At 40.5% G+C, this 22,481-nt stretch overlaps 1 protein-coding gene across 6 annotated transcripts in view; it reads left to right on the top strand.

The window, feature by feature from the left end:
• Positions 1 to 22,481, top strand: part of tbkbp1 (TBK1 binding protein 1) — a 64,358-nt gene that overhangs the window by 33,943 nt on the left and 7,934 nt on the right. For 5 of the 6 annotated variants that reach the window (XR_010892637.1, XM_067369247.1, XM_067369246.1 and 2 more), the window contains 7 exons: positions 145 to 270; positions 879 to 935; positions 3,298 to 3,402; positions 4,063 to 4,207; positions 9,766 to 9,965; positions 10,976 to 11,037; positions 14,920 to 15,035. Coding sequence is in view for 5 of the 6 variants with exons in the window: in XM_067369247.1 (XP_067225348.1) it covers positions 145 to 270; positions 879 to 935; positions 3,298 to 3,402; positions 4,063 to 4,207; positions 9,766 to 9,965; positions 10,976 to 11,037; positions 14,920 to 15,035 (811 nt within the window). In the remaining variant the exon portion in view is untranslated. The remainder of the gene's footprint in view (positions 1 to 144; positions 271 to 878; positions 936 to 3,297; positions 3,403 to 4,062; positions 4,208 to 9,765; positions 9,966 to 10,975; positions 11,038 to 14,919; positions 15,036 to 22,481) is intronic. The other variant, XM_067369249.1, reaches the window with a different exon arrangement.

The raw sequence follows: 22,481 nt of genomic DNA, 5'->3' as shown, positions 1-22,481 counted from the left end.
GTAGAACGACATGAGGGTGAGTAATAAATGACATTATTTTCATTTTTGGGTGACCTAACCCTTTAAACCATAAATGATTCTGTTTAATGGCGGTTTGTACCTGTGATGACCCTTGTGTCACTTTTTGTGTATGTATGTGTGCAGTTCCCCATGATAAGTGAGTTTGGAGAGGACAGAAACTCCTACTGCTCCTTTGAGCCCAAAGACACAGCGCTGCTCCAGTCAGAGAATGGCAGTCTGCAACAGAGAGTCAACATGCTTACCCTCGAGGTGAGAGGACAAACACATATACACACATCCTCCTCTTTCTGGACTGTATTTCATCTGTTGTTCTGCTAATTTCTCTTATAGTGTTATTATGTGATTTGGCTTTATTGAGTTGTAAATCTGGATTACACATCACAAAATTGAAAGATTAGAGTGGTACAGTAATACGATTAGTAGGTAATGAAGGACAACTTCGAATGCCCAGTCATTCATGACAAAGGCCTTACATAATTTAGATGACGAAGTGTTCGGTTTTGTGTGCCTGAAGCCCACTCTCAGTTGTCTTTCCCGACTGGCTGGGATGTGGAGTGTAAATGGGAAGATCATACTCTCTCTCTCTCTGCATCTCTCGGCTCATTGCCTGGCGAAGCGTCTCATTAATTAATGATGCTTGCTATGTGTTTCCATAGCCACCCAGCAGCCTTCCCTCCGTCAAATAGCCAGATTTCTCTTTGTCATCTGTTCTTCTCTCTCCCACACCTCCCTCGCTTTTGCTGACGTGTGGTACTTTGTGTGTACGTTTCTTATTCTTCCACTCCATCCTCGCTTGACTGTGGCCTTCCTCCTTGATTCGTGTCTTCTTGTGTTTCATTCTTTACTTTTTTCCCCAGCACCAACAGCTTTGCAGTCATGAGCTATCGCTGAGATCTAATGCAGTGCAATTGAAAGTAAATACCCTGTTCTGTTATTTTTTCTGAAAATAAGCTACTATTATCTGTGAAGCCAAAGGATCACTGCAGAGAGGTGTGTTATATGATTACTGAAGTAGATGCTTATGTGTCTGTATTTAAATGAAAGTGCAGGCAATAACACAAGTGCATTCGTTTCATTTTTATATAAATCAAGCAGAACACCCTGTGTCTGTAACTGTTTTTATTCTTTTTTACACCATGTCCTTACCAGTTTCCAGCAACAAGCAATTTGTCAGAATTTGAAACTTGTATGCAGCATGACCAGTTGACAGAGCAGTCTCTTGCCCTTTCGCCACTCAAAAGCTTACATTTTGTTGATCTTGTACATCCATGTTTTTGCCTTGTAAACATAAACTTTGGTTTTATGTTGCTGATTTGTCATTTTCACACATTAATTGGCACCTCTTAAAGGATTAGTTTGCCCAAAAATGAAAATTCTGTTGTTAATTATTCACACTTGTGTCGTCCACATCCGTAAGACCTTTGTTCATCTTCAGAACACAAATTAAGATCTTTTTGATGAGAGGTTTCTGTCCCTCCATAGAGATCCAACTCAACTACCACTCCAAGGTCCAGAAAGGTAGGAAAAACATCAAAGTACTCCATGTTACTCCAATGATTTAACCTCAATTTTACTCACAATGTGAGTGCTTTTTTGAGAGCTGACGTTGTTGCATGAACACACTTTGGATAATATTATTTTGTAAATAAAGTGGTAAATTATGGGGTTTTTTTTCACAAATAAAGCACTTATGTCACTTCATAAAACTCAGTTGAAGCCACTGGAGTCACATGGAGTACTTTAATTTTCCTACCTTTCTGGACTTTGGAGTGGTAGTTGCGTTGGATCTCTATGGAGGGACAGAAACCTCTCAGACTTCATCAAAAAGATCTTAATTTGCATTCTGAAGATGAACGAAGGTCTTACGGATGTGGAACGTTTAAATTAATGACAGAATTTTCATTTTTGTGTGAACTAACCCTTTAAGCCCATAGTATACTTCAGACAAACGCACAGCCTTGCAAAGTAACCCATGTAAACGTCTTTGTATTCTTTCATGCTAGAGTTGAAGGTACTTTCTAACCTCTTCGCATACGTGTTAAAAATAAAGTATACTTTGGGCTTGAGTCCAGACCTTAAATTAATTGAAAGTCTTTAGGATGTGCTGGAGTAGCCTTTACAGTGTGCTTGACTCTTGCATTGTCAGTACAAGATCTTGACCAAAACTTGATGCATCTCTTAATGCAAATAACATCATGACATTTTTTTTTTATTTTTTAGCAAGACTCAAGAGGTGCATCATTTTTTGGTCAAACACTCTGTAAAGTCTACTTCAGCAGTCTACTCTACTGTTTCTTTTATGTATATATATACACACACACACACACACACACACACACACACACACACACACACACGCATGCACAAACAGGTTTGTTTTGCTATCTTAGTAAGGACATTCCATAGGCGTAATGGTTTTTATACTGTACAAACTGTACATCCCCCTACCCCTACACCTACCTATCACAGAAAACATTCTGCATTTTTACATTTTTAATAAAAAATTGTTTAATATGTTTTTAAAGGTATTTTAAATATGAGGATTCATGAAAAGTCCTCTTAAAATTAAAACTTGTTTACGTTGTAATACCAATGTCATTATTCAAATGTGTGTCCTCATAAATCACAAACAAGCACACACAGAACACACACATAAAATATTACTAGTAAATGTAAAATATTGGTAATTATTATTATTTTTTTAATCACGTTTAAATCAAAACTACTGAAATGGTTGCTGTTTTTCCTTAGTTGAGCCCTGTTATTATTGAAATATAGTTAATGGGTCCATTAGCCTCTTGCTTCCATATCTATCTTGACACTCTATTTCAACAGTGGCGAATAAAAAAATAAAAAAAACCTAAATGCAAGATTTAAGTCACAACTTCCAGCAGAACTGATATTATGGGCCTATTAGGAACATAAAAAATCCATAATGGTAACAAACAAGCCAGTAAAAAAAGAAATGTGACAAGAAATAACTGACAAAATGATATATATATATATATATATATATATATATATATATATATATATATTTATATATATATATATGTATGTGTATGTTTTTTTTTTTTTTTTTTTTATACTACACCTGCCTAATACCAAATGTTGCAACAGCTTGTCATTATACAGCCTGAGGACAGCCCAACTGTCCTTGTAATTCAGAGCACATATTAAAAACACTAAATAATGTTTTGATGAAAATGTACAAATGCATTGTACAAATTTTTGTGAGGATTAAACTAGGTGTGTGTGTGTGTGTGTGTTCTACAGCTTCAGAAGAGCAAAGAACGAGAGGAGCAGCTTGAAGATGTCATTCAGGCCTATGAGAAGATCCACATGGAGAAGTCCAGCCTTCAGCGAGACCTGGACAAGATGGTGAGAGCTCTTCTGAAACATTCATTCCCCGACATCCATGCTAAGTTTGGCTGCCGAGCGGATGGGCAGTTGCGATAATTAGCCTCTCCATGTGCTTCAGGCTTTAATCCAACCAGGTGTCCACTTGATTAATCTTGTACTATGCGTACATCCTAACAGGGCTGTGTGAATGTAATTGGTCTCTTATATTTCCCAGCCAAGCCCTTGTATAAGTGGATGATGCTGGATATCTGTAATCATATATGCACATTTGCGTTCTAAGTTTTAAACATGGGTCTCAAATGGCTTCGATTGGATTTGGCTGGGACCAAAAGAGTGAAGTTTTGAAAATTGCATGATGCAAGCTTTTGAGCATCTGTGCCGTTCGCCTCTCCGAAACACTCAGCCAGCTATCAGCTGTTACATCTACGTGTCCTCATCTTTTATTGCTGACAAAAATTCCACATGGACGTGAATGTCGGAAGAATCTGCATGGTTAAAATAATGGCCTCTTTGCCCTTGTCTATCTTTTGATCAGTCCCTCTTTGCCTGTGTTACACTCTGTGCTTTCTCTTTTGGTGTTTCCGTTTTAATCTTTTATAATCTTTTACTTTTGCGTTCATCTTTGTCGCTTTCCCTCTCTTCTTTTCCCTTTCTTCTCTCACTCTTTCCCGGTCTCAGACGTCTCTGGTGGAGAAACACGTTGAGCGGATTCACAGTCTCGAGTCGGCTCTGAGGCAGAGGGAGAGCTCTCTACACAAACTCAACACACAGCTACACAACAAAGACATGCAGTATCTGCAACTACACAGCCCTGACCCGCATAGTAAGTTTTGATTTGTGTGTATGCATGCAGATGTTCATTTAGAAATCACTCAGTGTTCTAGGACATGCAGATCTGTGGTTAAAACCGCTACTGCTACTGACTCGATCACTCACACACTATTCACTACATAGTGAATGTCATATACAAGTAGGTCTCTATACAAGTAAATGAGTGAATGAAAATTAGTGTATTCGGATAGTACTGCAATTTGTATGATCTTACGTCACATCTATTTCAAAACAAAAAATGGCAAAATATTTAGTGAATATTTACTTTTAAAGGGTTAGTTTGCCCAGAAATGAAAATTCTGTCATTAATTACTCACCCTCATGTCAGTCCGAACCTGTAAGACCTTCGTTCATCTTCCGAACACAAATTAAGATATTTTTGATGAATTCCGAGAGCTCTCTGACTCCTCCATAGACAGCAATTTAATTACCATTGTCAAGGCCCAGAAAGGTACTAAAGACATCATTAAAATAATCCATGTGACTACAGTGGTTCAACCTTAAAGGTGCCCTCGAATGAAAAATTGAATTTATCTTGGCATAGTCAAATAAAATATAGTTCAGTACATGGAAATGACATACAGTGAGTCTCAAACACCGTTGTTTCCTCCTTCTTATGTAAATCTCATTTGTTTAAAAGACCTCCGACGAACAGGCGAATCTCAACATAACACCGACTGTTACGTAACAGTCGGGGTGTACGCCCCAATATTTGCATATGACAGCCCATGTTCAAGCATTAGACAAGGGCAGGACGTCTAGATGTGCACAGCTGAATCATCAGACTAGGTAAGCAAGTAAGGACAACAGCGAAAAATGGCAGATGGAGCAATAATAACTGACATGAATTATGATAACATGATATTTTTAGTGATATTTGTAAATTGTCTTTCTAAATGTTTCGTTAGCATGTTGCTAATGTACTGTTAAATGTGGTTAAAGTTACCAATGTTCTTACTGTATTCACGGAGACAAGACTGTCGTTATTTTCATTATTAAACACTTGCAGTCTGTATAATTCATAAACACAACTTAATTCTTTATAAATCTCTCCAACAGTGTAGCATTAGCCGTTAGCCACAGAGCATAGCCTCAAACTCATTCAAAATCAATGTAAACATCCAAATAAATACAATACTCACATAATCCGATGTATGCATGCAGCATGCATGATGAACACTTTGTAAAGATCAATTTTGAGGGTTATATTAGCTGTGTGAACTTTGTTTATGCTGTTAAAGGCAAGCGCGAGCTCCGTGGGCGGGGAGCGTGAGCATTTAAAGGGTCCGCAGCCTAAATCGGCTCATATTTAATGATGCCCCAAAATAGGCAGTTAAAACATTCAGGGGACACCTTAGACTTATATTACATCTTTTAAAAAGACATTCTACGGCACCTTTAATTTTGTGAAGCGACGAGAATACTTTTTGTGCGCAAAAACAAAATAAAAATAATGACTTTATACAACAATTTCTTCTTTTCCTTGTCAGTCTCCTATGCTGTTTACGTTCAGCGCTTCCAGGTTTTATGTCAGAACGCCGACTCATTATTGGCTGGCTCCTGCGTCAACATCACACGCATTCGTCGTGCTGCTCACATAAACAGCATTGGCCAATACTGAGTCTTGTTTAATGTAGTTTAATGGGAGACCCATATGTGGCCAAAACATGTGCCTGATGGACTATAACATATATTACATATTATTATATAACAACTTTTCATTTGTGGGAATCAATCCATTCTGCAATATTCTCCTGTACCCAAAAGCATTAAATTACTTTTTACAGTGAAGTAGCTCACCAATACCAGCAGCTAAAAAAGCTCCCCACACAATGACACCTCTCCCTCCATGCTTCACTGTGTTAGAGATGCAGTTATTATATATTTCTCAGCAGATTTTCGAAGACAGCGCTCTAGAGCATCACCATGCAACTCGTGTTTCATTGTGATTCATCACTCCACACACAACTTCCAATATTCTGCCAAAAACTTCTTTCTGTCTTTGATGTTTTTCTGAGACGGCTATAGCTTTTTAAGCAGTGCATTTGCTTATATTTTGCTAATTTCCCAACCAATAATTTGTGGTTAAGAGAATTAAAAGCTTAGTGTTTTGCCAAATTTCCTATTAGAGTTGTTTATCAGCATAAGATCTTGTTCATTATTTGTCATTTTATATGCCTGCTTCATTTGTATTCAGCTCCAACGACATATTGTCATATTGTGTATTGGGGTCTTTGAAGTGTCCTTTTTCATTATATATGCTTCACAATTTATGTCCAGTTTTCAATCTAGCCTAATTTTGTTTTTTCGAAGAGCCCCTCTCCTATGAAGGACTTCAAACAGGCCAAGCATCGGTCCTGTTGTCCTCTTTGCCATCAGGGGAAAAAACAGTGTTGTGTTGCATCTCTCTCCTTTTACCTCATTCCCCTCTTCCTTTCTCTCTTTCCTTTCACTGTCTTTTTTTTTTTTTTTTTTTTTTTGGAAAGAGGAAAGACTCAACACAAAGAGACTATGTAACTAAATGGAAAGCTTATTTTCGAGAAGAAGGTCATACCTTTCCCTTGTGACCCCTTTCAGGGATCTAAAACATTTCAGTCAAACTCAAAGGCACTCAGCAGCAGTCAAATAAACCCAGAGAACTCAACAAATTATGTATTTATGTAAATAACACAACAGAGATGTTCTGTAACCCTGTCAGAAAATAATACAAGAATGATGTCAATGTCAATTTTGTCTGCACTCATGAATACAAATATTACATGCAAATATGAAAAAAGAAAAAGAAAGAATAAAAATCCATTTCACTGTGATTTTGGTGTGAGATGTAGGCGTGCAGGGGTGTGTGTTTTCTGCTTGCTTATTGCTGAACTGTCACAATAGCTGCTGGCTCAAGGACTGCTTTTCTATGAGCTGCTGAATCATAGTGCCCACGCCGGGGGTGAGGAGCAGGACGCTTTGACAGGAAATAGCTCAGTCTTGTATTCTCCATCTTCAAGGTTTCAGAGCTACATGGAGTAAAGGACGTGTGTAGGGGGACTTTAGGTTGGATTTCTGCCCTGTTAACAATGTTGGCCCTAGGGTGGCAACCAAACCTCCTGTCCAGACATTTGTAAGTTGCCATCTGTTTCCATTGGCTGATGGAGGAGAGAATTCCCATTACATAGCGTAGAGAAGCACAAGAGGTATACTTGTTGGACTTGTTTAAAGGGTTAGTTCACCCAAAAATTTCCAAAACCCATAAGGCCTCCGTTCATCTTCGGAACACAGTTTAAGATATTTTAGATTTAGTCCAAGAGCTTTCTGTCCCTCCATTGAAAATGTATGTACGGTAGACTGTCCATGTCCAGAAAGGTAATAAAAACATCATCAAAGTAGTCCATGTGACATCAGTGGGTTAGTTAGAATTTGTTGAAGCATCGAAAATACATTTTGGTCCAAAAATAACAAAAACTACGACTTTATTCAGCATTGTGTTCTCTTCCGGAATCCATTCCATTGAATTGATTCCATTGTGTTGCTTCAAAGACATGCTTTCGGACAATTTATCTGCAACATCCCATGTTCTTCTGTGGAATACCAGCAATATATCGATATTCATTAAACATTATACTTCACGTTTTTTTGTGATTTAACCCTACCTTAGTGCAAACTTTACTTATATTTTGGGAAGATTGGTGGATATTTTTAGCCTTTGATGTTCCATCTATTTTTGTATATATTAGATGTTTTCATCTAATTCTTTAAAGGTGCCCTAGAATTAAAAATTGAATTTATATTGGCATAGTTAAATAACAAGAGTTCAGTACATGGAAAAGACATACGCTGAGTTTCAAACTTTCAAACAAAAACAAGCTTCTTATATAAATCTCATTTTTTTTAAAAGACCTCTGGAAAACAGGCGAATCTCAACATAACACTGACTGTTACGTAACAGTCGGGGTGTACGCCCCCAATATTTGCATATGCCAGCCCATGATCGAGGCATTACACAAGTGCAGTTAGTATTACACAAGGGCAGAATGTCTGGATGTGCACTGCTGAATAATCAGACTAGGTAAGCAAGCAAGGAAAACAGCGAAAAATGGCAGATGGAGCGATAATAACTGACATGATCCATGATAACATGATATTTTTAGTGATATTTGTAAATTGTCTTTCTAAATGTTTCGTTAGCATGTTGCTAATGTACTGTTAAATGTGGTTAAATTTACCATCGTTTCTTACTGTATTCACGGAGACAAGAGCCATCGTTATTTTCATTATCAAACACAGTCTGTATAATGCATAAACACAACTTAATTCTTTATAAATCTCTCCAACAGTGTAGCATTAGCCAGTTAGCCACAGAGCATAGCCTCAAACTCATTCAACATCAAATGTAAACACCCAGATAAATGCAATACTCACACAATCCGACGCATGCATGCAGTATGCATGACCAACACTTTGTAAAGATCCATTTTGAGGGTTATATTAGGTCTGTAAACTTTGTTCATGCACTGTTTAAGGCAAGCGCGAGCTCTGGGGGCGGAGAGCGCGCGATTTAAAGGGGCCACAACCTGAAATCGGGTTTCTAATCTATGGGGTATTTTGAGCTGAAAGTTCACAGACACATTTAGGGGACAGCTTAGACTTATATTACATCTTTTAAAAAAAAAGTTCTAGGGCACCTTTAATAACTTAAGATTTTAAAATCTCACATTGGGTGGGATGTGTTTTGAGGCCCCAAAATGTGCATCCATCCATCATAAAAAATAATCAATATGGCTCCAGGGAGTTTAAAAAAGGCCTTCTGAAGCAATGGGTTTTTGTAAGAAAAAAATCCATATTTAAAACTTTATAAAGTAAAATAAATAGCTTCCAGCAGACGGTCGTTCGCATCGATTTGCGGCCCTGACCCCACACATGACGCTATGACGAACACAAAAGCACAGAGGAGCAAAACAAAACTCATGAATAGAAGTCTAAAACAAGAAATTTTAAAGAGAAATGTCAGAGGATTTCAATATAAGAGAAGAGGAGCTTGAGTTTGTTGCCCAGCCATATTTGTTTAAACCGAGAGAGGTGTCCAAGCTTATGCTACTCCTACATCCTGCGTCATACATCACTTCAGGGGTTACTCATTTGGCGCAAGTCAACTTGTGCAGTATGTGTACGGTCGTCTGGCGGAAGCTAGTTATTTTACTTTATAAAGATTTAAATATGGAAATTTTTCTTACAAAAACCCATCACTTCACAAGTCCTTTATTAAACCCCTGGAGCCATATAGATTATATTTATGATGGATGGAAAATACGCCCCCCATTCACTACCATTATAATGCTTGGAAGAGCCAGGATATTTTTAAATATATTTCCAATTGTGTTCATCTTAAAAAAGGTAGTCATATACACCTAGGATGTCTTAATGGTGAGTAAATCATAGGATAACTATCCCCTTAAAGGCTACATATTCTGCTGTTCTAGCAGTAAAAGGCACATGACGGATGTTGATTTTTATTCACTGATGCAATACTTGGCTTATCTAATCATAATAATTGTCCATCCCAAGTGCTAGACTGCCCCATGACCCTACAGAGCTCCCGAAGTCTGGACACCCTCTCTGACCTCAAATTACAGCGCCTGGAGGCGGAGCTAGAGGGGGCACGGCACGAGGCTCAGGGGGCGTGTCAGAGGGAGGAGGAGCTAAAAGCGGAATGCGAGAGATTACGGGAAGAGCTGAGAGAATTGCAAAGCAACCAGAGACAGAGGGTCAGTGACATGCACATGCTTAAAGACTGACATAAGAACTGACATAATGTTAAAATTGAGTTTTGACCAAAATCACAGTCTTCAATGGGGTTCTTTATAGAACCATATAGGGTTCTTGACTCAATTTTAAATAACCCCTTATGCCCAAAAGGGTCTAAATAAAGAGAAATGTCAATTTTTTCTAGTGATAAAGTATGTTTACAAGCTGCTTAAAACCAAATGAATTTTTTTTAAACTAAATCCATAAAAGGATCCTACGATGGAAACGCCTAATAGGATCTATATATGAAGTGCCTGACAGAACCCTTTAAGGTTCTATATAAGAACCTTTTTTTTCCAAGAGACGCAAGTCTCTTTGACTGATCTGTGCTGTAACAAGGCAGTTTTGTCTCAACTATTCTTAGATTCAAAGAAAACTCATAAGTAATATTAAAACAATCAAAATTCAATTAAAAAATTTTTACTTTCAATTATAGCATATAGCTGAATTTTGCCTTTGAATTTTGTCTCAGATCTAGCATTGACGTGATCTTTCATGCTTTCATAAACCTGGAATTGAAATGAATACTTTTATTTATCAAGGATGCATTACATTGCACAAAAATATTAATCAACAAAAGTGTTTTATAAATATAAGAAGAAGAAATGTTTCTTGAGCAGCAAATCAGCATATTAGAAGGATTTCTGAAGGATCATGTGACACTGAAGACTGGAGTAATGATGCTGAAAATTCAGCTTTGCCATCACAAGAATAAATTACATTCTAAAGTATATTAAAAACATAAATGTAATTTAAATTGTAATAATATGTCACAATATTACTGTTTTAACTGAATTTATGATCAAATAAATGCATCCTTGGTGAGTATAAAGGACTTTTCAAAAGCATTTTTAAGAAATCTTACCGACCCCAAACTCTTGAACATGAATTTCACATTCACACATAGTTCATATTGCACATAGGTAATATACAGAAAGTATGAAGCCTAATATGACTCTCTTTTGCACAGGAGGTGAGCTCAACATGTGGACAGTGTGATGTGGAGTGGATAAAGAAAGTTGGAGATGAACAGTAAGTGGCTTCTTCCTTGATTAAAAGACCACAGCTGTGAATATTAACATTAAAGTTACTGCTTTTGTAAATGTATTTCATTCGATTTTGCTGCTCTGTTATTTGCTGCAATTGCATGGCTAGTTTCCTTTAAATGTGTTGGCCAGTAGAGGGCAATATAGCTATTGGCAAGCCTCCAGATCACTTTCACAATCACACAGAAATGGTCTATACTAGTCTAATAGTCTAATAGTCTAACTGATGTTGAAAAGAATACAGGTGCACTGAAACTAACCTGTGTTTAAGTGAAATGGGGAATCTTGGAAAGGAAGGTCACAGTAATGCCTACGTCTCTTTGCACCTCACAGTTTCACACTCTACTCCCCCTCTCTGTTTGAACTGATGGTTCTTGTAAAAGTCGTGATTTAACAGAAAACGGCCAAAATCTTACTTGCAGTTACTCAGACATTCTTATGCTGGTAGTTTTTGATGTTTTGTGTTGTTTTCTGATGGAGGGGTTTATTGGGGGAAAAAAAGCTAGATTTGTTTTCATTTTCTTAGCCACCGATTCTAAAAGAGATGCAAATAAGATCTTAGTTTGAAGAAATTCCACAATATTCTGGTAAATTTAATTGAAATTGGAAACCCTAATTTTTTCTTATATGTGTGTTTTATATGTTTTTTCTTTTTTAAGAATAAACTTTAGATTTTAATGTTAACTTTTAGCATTGATCTAGTTTGTAATAAATATTTGAAATTGAATATAGATACATTTAGGTAATATTGATGCATTGTCAGCTAAATTTACTTAGCTGCTATGGGTTAAAAAAAAAATTGCATCGTCGACTAACAGTTAAAATGGTCTTTATGCATAAAAAGGTGGTGTCCCTACATGCCACTTTATATACCAGAGAGTATATACAGTATATGGGTGGGTGGTGTGTATCAAAGATAGCTGGCAATTAGCTTATATTTGCTGACTTTCTTGTTTGATTTGATATCAGGTAATGCCTTATTTACCCAAAGATATTGATTCGAAGGGTTGAGATGGATGTTTTGCCATTATTTTTAATAATTCTCTTTGGGGCAATGTCCTTATTTGTTCCTGATTACAGAGTATTTATTATCTGCAGTGTGGGTTGATTAAGTTATATGGCTGCTTTAAATTGAAGTTTTGCTGAAAAATAGAAGATAAATACATAGAGCTGACATTTGTTAGTATAAAGAAGATGAATATTATACATGCTAGTTTCAGAGCAAAGGTCAGACATCGCTCAAGCAGCCCACATACCCATTCCTCCCACACTAGATCATCATCATCAATATTCACAAATATACACATACGCATACACATCCTCCCACTCAAACTTTTTTTTTCTTTTTTTTCTTTTTGTACTTAATAGTACTGCAGCTGCTCAACAAAAGCACTTTTTCATACTTCAAGGGTTGTGATTATACCTTTACATATATTACATCTATTATATTATAGATAGATAGATAGATAGATAGATAGATAGACTGACTTTTGTTTATTTCATATGTTAATAGGGAAAAAAACATTTTCAGTTCACAGTCCAAGAGGTGATGCTTTCATAGGCAGCTTCATAAGATTCATACTGTAGATTTTGTATGCGTGTGTGTGTGCGTGTGTGTGTGTGTGTGTGTGTGTGTGTGTGTGTGTGTGTGTGTGTGTGTGTGTGTGTGTGTGTGTGTGTGTGTGTGTGTGTGTGTGTGAGCGAGCGCGTGTGGAGGTGAGAAAAAAAGTGTTGCACATCATCTAAATCTGCTGTAAATACCTCTTTGATAGATAGTGTCTATCAAATGAGGATGACACTTGGAGAGTTGAGTTGTTGCTCATGCGTCTGTAATGATGGAAGAGAAAGGCAACTCACTACCGCTAAGTAGCATGGCTACCAAGCCTGACTGGATGCTCTGGATGAGTCCAGAGGGCCAAATGAAGGACACAATGAGCAGAACGGTAAGAATATCCAATGCTATGGCTCAATGGCCAGCAACAGATGAAAACTTTGCAGATCACTGGTGGTGGTGTGAGCTGGTTAAAACCGACTGGCCTGTGGTTTCTTTTGATCTGTGGTCTGTGAATACGAATTAAAGCTGGGTATCCAATACTTTGCCTATACTGAGGCTTGTTATTTGGTATTAAGTAGTCTCAATATAAACAGATACAAGGCATTATTATGCAACTATGCTGCTGGATCTCTCTTATTCAGATATCTTTGGGCCATATGGCAATTTGCATTTGTATGTGTGTGTGTCGGAGGCGGGGGGGGGGTGGCGGACTGAGAATGAGGCAGAGAGCTTTAGTCCTCCACTAACCGAGAGAGAAAATTGACTAGATGTGACCTTGCACCAGACCGCTTTGGTGGCAGCTGACTCATTTTATTCATCTTAATAAAATCCATTGAACTTCATCATTAGTTTTGGCCCCTTCTTGCGTGTTTTACCCTCTTCATACATTTTATTTTTATTTTTAGTCATTATTGTCATGTGCAATTAATTAAAATATGCCGTAAAGTGACATAACATAGTCAAAGTGGTAGTAGACCTTAAAAGCTTTTGAAATTGTTTACAAATTTGCAGTGAAGATTAGATTAGCTTTTTTATTTTTTAATCATTATAAATATGAAAAATGGCACTCATGAAGTACAAATTCAAACAGCATGATGGTTAAATGTACCATATACTTCTCTGTGGTTCTCAAATTCATGCGAATGTAAGCAGGTTTAAAAAAGTGAGTGGTCTCACGTGCCCTCTGAAGTGTAAAACTGAAATGTCTCTCCTGATATATCTGACACCATCTTCAAAACGATGAGTCTTTTTATAATAAAGCTCCAGAGGTTTTTGTGAATTTGGTCAGTGCCAAATCAGATAAAGTGCATCTGATGACTGTTTCTGTTTCCTTGCATCAAAGTTAGCTGCCATGTTTTACCATAAAACTTACTTTTTGATGATTATCACAAATGTATCACTCATCTGTGTCAGGTTTATTTAGTATTTGACTCAGTTATCTTTATAGTAAACAAGATAATTTCAATACAGTAGCTGATCAAATTTTTGTTAAATGAGTATCAATTTATCAAAAGGTTTGCAAGAGGTAATGTACATTTGGCCAGTCATTACTGCAAAATAAACCAACCCTGATTTATTTTATTCCATTTATTTATTGATAATGACAGACTGATTGCTTAATAAATGAGTATTTGTCATTTAAATAAATAAATAAATGGTCATTCAATATTGATTATGAGTTAAATTTAGTTTATAATGTATGAAGTGATAGGCCGCTATAGACCGAATGGAGTGATACGAGAGACTAGCACAGTTATATAGGAAATCATTTGCCAATTTTTGTGATGACTGAGGCTTTTTAGAAATTTGGTTGTCATGGTGAGTGACTACAGAGTCAGATGATTTGAAACTACACTGTTTTCTGTTTTCGCTGTTTTTCTCAGTCATGCGTTATGTTCTCACTGGTGGAGCGACACATCGCAGTTAAATAGTGTTACCAACTGTCATAAACATAATTGTCAACCAATGTTATGTTCTGAAGCATGTCATCTTATTATTCCTTTTATGTGCTGAGGAAATAGTGCTTATATATTTTTATTGTCATTTTCAGTTATGCAGCAATGTGCAGTTTAGATCCAGTGCAGTTCCATCTCAGCTGGTTAGCAGGCGGTAATAGCATGATGTTTATTGCACTTGGTAAATAATGTTTAGTTTTGTAAATAAGTGCAATTTACAGTGTGAGTCTAATTTACATAGCAATAATATGGCAGTGATGACGTTTCAGGGCATTTAGAAACTGGTTAAACTTGATTCAAGGGTGGTTATAATACTAAAACTCTTTCTCATTATCTCTTTCTCCTGTTCTCTCTACAGAGTCAATCTGGCTTTGGCCTATACTGAGCTAACAGAGGAGTTGGGCAAGTTACAGGCTCTGACCTCGAAACAGACCGAGATATTGCGGAAGGCCTCACAGGAGCCTGCGAGTCCAGGTGCGAGGACGAGGATCGCCATATGGCATCCATTTTATACATTCATTCATAGACGTATGTGACCCATGCTGGCAAAAGGAGTACAATGAACAAATTTTCAAAAATTAGATATTATTTTCACAGTCAATTTTGTGAAAAATCGAGTTAAAGGTGCCATCGAACGTTTTTTTACAAGATGTAATATAAGTCTAAGGTGTCCCCTGAATGTGTCCATGAAGTTTCAACTGAAAATACCACATAGATTTTTTTTTTTATAAATTTTTTTAACTGCCTATTTTGGGGCATCATTAAATATGAGCCGATTTATGCTGTGCAGCCCCTTTAAATCTCGTGCTCTCCACCCGCGGAGCTCGCGCTTGCCTTAAACAGTGCCTAAACAAAGTTTACACAGCTAATATAACCCTCAAATGGATCTTTACAAAGTGTTCGTCATGCATGCAGCATGCATGCGTCAGATTATGTGAGTATTGTATACTGTTATATTGTTTACATTGATTCTGAATGAATTTGAGGCTGTCCTCTGTGGCTAACGGCTAATGCTACACTGTTGGAGAGATTTATAAAGAATGAAGTTGTGTTTATTAATTATAAAGACTGCAAGTGTTTAAAAATGAAAATAACGACGGCTCTTGTCTCCGTGAATACAGTAAGAAACGATGGTAACTTTAACCACATTTAACAGTACATTAGCAACATGCTAACGAAACATTTAGAAAGACAATTTACAAATATCACTAAAAAAATCATGATATCATGGATCATGTCAGTTATTATTGCTCCATCTGCCATTTTTCGCTATTGTTCTTGTTTGCTTACCTATAGTCTGATAATTCAGCTGTGCACAGATTCAGACATTAATACTGGCTGCCCTTGTGTAATGCCTTGAACATGGGCTGGCATATGCAAATATTGGGGCGTACACCCCGACTGTTACGTAAAAGTCGGTGTTATGTTGAGATTCGCCTGTTCTTCGAAGGTCTTTTAAACAAATGAAATTTATATAAGAAGGAGGAAACAATAGAGTTTGAGATTCACTGTATGTCATTTCCATGTACTGAACTCTTGTTATTTAACTATGCCAAGATAAATTAAATTTTTCATTTGAGGGCACCTTTAAAGTTTCTGAAGGTTCCAAAACAAAATCCCTGTTAATAACACCTAATTTGGCACACACTTCCTCAAAACCAGCTATCTATAGAAAAAAATATACATATTCAACTTTTTTTTAATATTTACTTCAATATTTTGAAGTACTGTAAACCTGTGTATATGTGTATATCTAGATCGCGCCGTCTTTGCTCGCAGGCTTCGGATCTGTCAGTCAGCACGAGTAAGATCAATTTGTTCACATCAGCGTGAGTTTGAAAATCACATTTCATTGGTTCAGACTCATGCCATCAAAAATACGCTATGAATATTTACAAATTTGTAATGTTGTGCTTTAAAACAATACCAAAGTTGTGCTGAGGGAAGCGGAAGTCGTTGAGACTCGAGCAGAGAAAAACTGCATTTTTCTATTTGAAGCATTTGGATCACTAGACGAGGGCTTAATTAACCAATTTTTGTGAAAACCTGAAATTCGACCAAAATCAACATTTTTGACTTGTTTTGCCTGTAGCTTGTAATTAGCCTGTGCGCATTCCGACTCATTTTGCCAGCATGGGTCACATATAGATTTGAACAACTATAATTATATTTTACACAGTTCTATATTCTATACAGCCAACATTACATAGACAACTTGTAATTACAGTTTTGTCTATCTTATGTACAGTAGAAAGAGGTCCTTTTTTTTTTTTTTTTTTTAAATGTGGCAGTGTTACGGGATGCCATCAGTAAAGTAGTTTACAGAGTCTGCTGTGGAATGAATTAAGTGGCTTGATGGGGTGCAAGATCCAAAAATTGGATGAAGCCCATTTAAACGGCAGCAAAGAGGAAATCACTAATTTAATTTCTCAAAAAGTTTTTCCCAATATATTCCCATATGTGGCACCCATGCACTCAATTAAGTCTTTCGGGATGATTTGAGACTGCCAATCTAACCTTACTGATGCTCAAACGTTTTTCCATGTAGTGTTAAGACCTGATTTAGCAAATAATCATATTTTCATACTTTAATTAACCTCTTTTTTAATTGAATCAATTTGTGAAACTTGTGAAATTGTGCTTTTTTTAGCACTTCATGCTTGTTTGCTCTCGCTGTATTCCACAAGGAATATTTTTGCTGACGTTTTGATCGCCTCTTACACTGAGTGTCTTCTTTAAAGTCTGAGAACATAAACAACTCCCCTCTTATCTTTTTAGCACCTCTGCACTCAACCACAAAAACCCATTTGATATAGGAAACCAGACCAAAAAAGCAGAAGCGGATAGAGAGGGAAAAAAACCCTACTGATTCATAGATAGACTGATTTCTCTAAATAGCTGATTGCAATCTCACGATTGCAGGAAGTTCAGTATATGCACGTTAGACTTCTTATTGAGAGGCAGATGCATCTTCTGTACAAGATCTTGTGTGCCCGTTGCTAGTCAGAATTTTTGTAGAAGTAGCCTACCACAGGTGCTGGGGTGAATGCACAGGAAAACAATATGGAAATATCTCAAAGAGGAAATGTGAGGGGAAAGAGGAAGTCATTACAGACGTCTATCTGTCCATTAGAGACTGTGTTCTTTACACTGCCTTTCAAGATATTCTTCCGGTAATAAAAGGAACTGTGCCACCTTTCGTTTAACCAAATATTCATACAATTTATATATATGAATTTAACCATGTAAATTTAACAGAAACTTCATGTAATTTCCCATATTTTAGTGAGTTGTTATTGAAAGTGCGTAATCACAATGTGACTTGTGTATTCTGACTAGTATATGTTGTGTATAAAAATTTGATTAATCTCATGTGTAGGATGTGTTTAGTTAACTCATCAGCTCGTGCATGTAGGTCAATTCTTGACATTATTGACTATGACTGAATTATTTGAAATTGTCAAATACATTCTATACTTTTATTGTTCAAAAAACTGCATATTTTCGCAATAGTAATAGTATATAATAGGGGTGTTGCAATATATAGTATCACAATATATTGTGATACAAAAAATGCAACAATATGTATCGTGGATAGTGACAATATGTATTGCGTATAGTTCACGCAAAATGAAAATTACTGTGTGAGGAAAAAAATTCAAGTTTACAGAGTCTTAGTGTCAGTATTACATTAAACTACTATATATATAATTTTGAATATAATGTATTCTGGCCTATATTATAATAATGGCTTACATTTTTTTAAATATATCTAGTCAGTGACACAGTGCAAGCATATTCGTCTAAAATAATTGTTCCCATTCAGTCGGTCACGTTCGACGTACGTCGGACAGACCGACGAATAGGAATCTCGCCAGAGAGGCCAATCTACTTAGAGTGTAATTAAACGAACCAATGCACATTGGCATGCAATCATATGCATCAGCTGCTTGCCTCGCAGCGCGGGTATATAATGAGCAGCAGGTGCGTTGCATCTTCAGCTTTTCGCTTCGGAGCCAAACTTCTGCAACACTGAAGAAAGCTACTGAAAGCACGAGTGTGGTGAACGAGTCAGCTCTTCGAGACGTCTCTTGGTTGCGGTGCAGGCGGACAGCGCAGCAGCGGGGCCGATTTCTCATTTATTTTTCTTTGCCTTTTATTTTGAGCAAAAAAGCTGTAGTCAGCGTGAAGGCCGCTCTCACGGCTGGTGAAACGGTGCGCCTAGAGCGCTAAAAAGCTGTTATTACAGCTGGTAAGAGAGCGCCTTCAAGGAGAGTGCACACGACAGGCTGCACATTTCCCTGTCTGTGCTGCAGCGGTCTTTCCCCTGCGTGCTTCAGCACCTAAAAGAGTCAGTCCTTGAAAGAGCTTACACGAGTAGTTCGCGTCTTTTTAAAGATGTCGTTCTACTTGTGTGTTTCTGGATGCGGTCGTTACCTGGCGCCTCGGGATGGTCACCAACGCTGTATCGCGTGCTTGGGCTTAAGGCACGCTGAGGCGGCGTTTGTGGACGAGTCATGTACCCATTGTGGGAAGATGACCGTCGCGGAGTTGCGGTCGAGACTCCACTCCCTGCAAAGGGGTGGAGTCCCGGTCCCGACGCCTCGTTCTAATCCTCCTCAGAGGGTTGCTTCGGGCGGCGGGGCTGGTGACTTGAGGATCACGGTGAGCGCGTTTCCTTCGGGGAACCAACCCCCTAGGAACCCTCACCCCTCTTGCACTCCGCAGCCAGTAGAGCTGCCAGGGGAACGCGGTGGACCACCCCAGAGGTGTGTACCATCCGTATCCTTCGGAGCTCCCCAAGACGACCGGATGTCGATCGCTGCATCGGAGGGTGAGCCTGACGCTTCTGGGGATGACGATTCGGCGCAGCTGCCTCCCTCGGGAGTGACAACTGTGCCCGATTCAGACCCGGAAATGATGGCTATGCTTTCCCGGGCCGCCAACAGGGTCGGGCTCGTGTGGAATCCTCCACCGTGTCCCGAGCCCTCGAGGTTGGATGATTGGTATCTCGGGGTGGCAAGGGCTGGTTCTCAGCCCCCCACCCCAGTGCCTTTCTTCCCCATGAAGAGCTCACTGGCACGTGGACGGCACCTTTTACTGCCCGAAGCCATGTCGGTGGGTCCTCCTCCCTCACCACCCTTGATGGTGGAGCGGCTAAGGGTTATACGCGCATCCCCCCTGTGGAACGGGCCGTTGCTATGCAACTGTGCCCTAACTCCACCTGGCGGGGGGAGCCGTCTCTCCCTTCCCGGGCCTGTAAGTACTCGTCGGATCTTACCGGCAGGGCTTATCAGGCCTGTGGGGAAGCCGCTTCCGCCTTACACGCTATGGCGTTGTTGCAGGTCCATCAGGCCAAGGCACTGAAGGACCTGCACGAGGGTAGTCATGATCCGCAAGTTCTGCGAGAACTTTGTGCCGCGACGGACCTCGCGCTTCGAGCGACGAAGGTTACGGCGCGGTCAGTGGGTCGTGCGATGTCCACCATGGTGGTCCAGGAACGCCATCTCTGGCTGTGTCTCGCGGACATGAGGGATACCGACAAGGTCAGGTTTCTTAATTCTCCCGTGTCCCAGACCGGCCTTTTCGGCGACGCGGTCGAGAACTTTGCCCAACAGTTCTCGGCTGTACAAAAGCAGTCAGAGGCCATCAGTCACATCCTGCCGAGGCGGTCAGCTGCTGCACCTCCACCGCTGGCAGCACCTCAAACTGCCCGTCGCCGAGGGCGCCTCCCTGCAGCCGCCCCCGCTCCCACCTCCCAGCAGCAGCAGCCTCCATCCAAGCGGCATCGTGGAGCCGGTCGCGGGTGGGGTGCCCAGCCCGTCCAGCCACCCCCTAAGAAGAAGGGTGTCAAGGCCAAGTCCAAGCGGCCCTAGGACGGGCGACCCGGAGATGGATGGGACTGCTCTTCAGGAGGTGGTGACCGCACCGCTCCTTCCCCCGGAGGAGGGCCGGGTGGAGAATCTTTTGTTTCCCTTTTATGTTCCCCTTGGTGCCGCTTGCGCGGTCTCTGGGAGCCTGGCTAGCGCTCCCCAGTCCGTCTCGCTGGCTCCTTCGGACCATCAGGCTTGGCTATGCGATTCAGTTCACCCGGCGCCCCCCCCAAGTTCAGGGGCATCCTCTACACTACAGTGAAAGATGCCGATGCCCCTGTTCTGCGTGCGGAGATCGCACTCCTACTGGCGAAGGACGCGATAGAGCCGGTCCCTCCAGCCGATTTGAGGTCGGGGTTCTACAGCCCCTACTTCATTGTACCCAAGAAAAGCGGCGGGTTACGACCAATCTTGGACCTGCGAGTTTTGAATTGGAGCCTCCACAAGCTACCGTTCAAAATGCTCACGCAGAAACGCATTTTTCGAGTGCATCCATCCCCGAGATTGGTTTGCAGCGATCGACCTGAAGGACGCGTACTTCCATGTTTCGATTCTTCCGCGACACAGGCCATTCCTGAGATTCGCGTTCGAAGGTCGAGCATATCAGTACAGAGTCCTACCCTTCGGGCTGGCCCTGTCTCCCCGCGTCTTCACGAAAGTCGTGGAGGGAGCCCTTGTTCCCATGAGAGAACAGGGTGTTCGCATTCTCAACTATCTAGACGACTGGCTCATTCAGTCCCGGGATCAGTTGTGCGAACACAGGGACTTGGTGCTCAGTCACCTCAGACAGTTGGGACTTAAGGGCCAACTGGGAAAAGAGCAAACTCGCCCCAGTGCAGAGGATCTCTTTTCTCGGTATGGAGTTGGATTCGGTCGAACAGATAGCGTGCCTCACAGAGGAACGTGCTCGGTCGGTGTTGAACTGCCTGAATACGTTTAACGGCAGGACAGCGGTCCCACTGAAGTTCTTTCAGAGGCTCCTGGGGCATATGGCGGCTGCAGCGGCTGTAACACCGCTCGGTCTGCTTCATATGAGACCGCTTCAGCACTGGCTTCACGGCAAAGTCCCGAGATGGGCTTCGCGCCATTCATGTTCCCGGTGTGCTCAACCGTGTGGCCGACGAGCTATCACTAGCTGCGCTGCCAGGAGAGTGGCGACTCCACCCCCAGGTGGTTCAGCTGATCTGGAGAGAATTCGGAGAGGCTCAGGTAGACCTGTTTGCCTCACCAGAAACCTCCCACTGCCAGTTGTTTTACTCTCTGACCGAGGGGACACTCGGGACAGATGCACTGGCTCACAGCTGGCCCCGGGGCCTGCACAAATATGCGTTTCCCCCAGTGAGCCTACTTGCACAGACCCTGTGCAAAGTCAGGGAGGACGAGGAGCAGGTCTTGTTAGGTGCGCCTTACTGGCCCAACCAGACCTGGTTACCAGAACTCTCACTCCTCGCGACAGCCCCTCCCTGGCCCATCCCTCTGAGGAAGGACCTCCTTTCTCAGAGACGGGGCACTCTTTGGCACCCGCGTCCAGACCTCTGGAAACTCCATGTCTGGTCCCTGGACGGGACGTGACTTACCCCCTGAGGTACTTAACACCATCACTTCGGCACGTGCACTGTCTACGAGACGTGCTTACACCTCGAAGTGGAACCTGTTCGTCGAGTGGTGCTCTTCTCGCCGAGAAGACCCCCGAAGATGCTCGATCGGTGTCGTGCTTTCCTTCTTGCAGCAGGGGTTGGAGCGTAGGCTGTCCCCCTCCACCCTCTAAGTCCATACTGCTGCCATTTCCGCTTACCACGACCACATAGAGGGCAAATCTGTTGGTCAGCACGACCTGGTCATCAGGTTCCTTAGGGGGGCGAGACGGTTAAATCTTCCTCGTCCCCCCTCCATACCCTCTTGGGACCTTACTCTGGTGCTGAGAGCACTCCAGATTGCTCCCTTTGAGCCTTTGCTGTCAGCAGACTGACAAAGATTCTGTCTATGAAGACTTTGCTGCTGGTGGCATTGGCCTCCATCAAGAGGGTAGGGGACCTGCAGTCATTTT

This window comes from Chanodichthys erythropterus, chromosome 19, assembly GCF_024489055.1.
Source record: "Chanodichthys erythropterus isolate Z2021 chromosome 19, ASM2448905v1, whole genome shotgun sequence".
In the NCBI taxonomy this organism is placed as follows: Eukaryota; Metazoa; Chordata; class Actinopteri; order Cypriniformes; family Xenocyprididae; genus Chanodichthys; species Chanodichthys erythropterus.
Note: the sequence above shows the minus strand (reverse complement) of the source record. Positions and strands in the feature narration are given on the sequence as shown.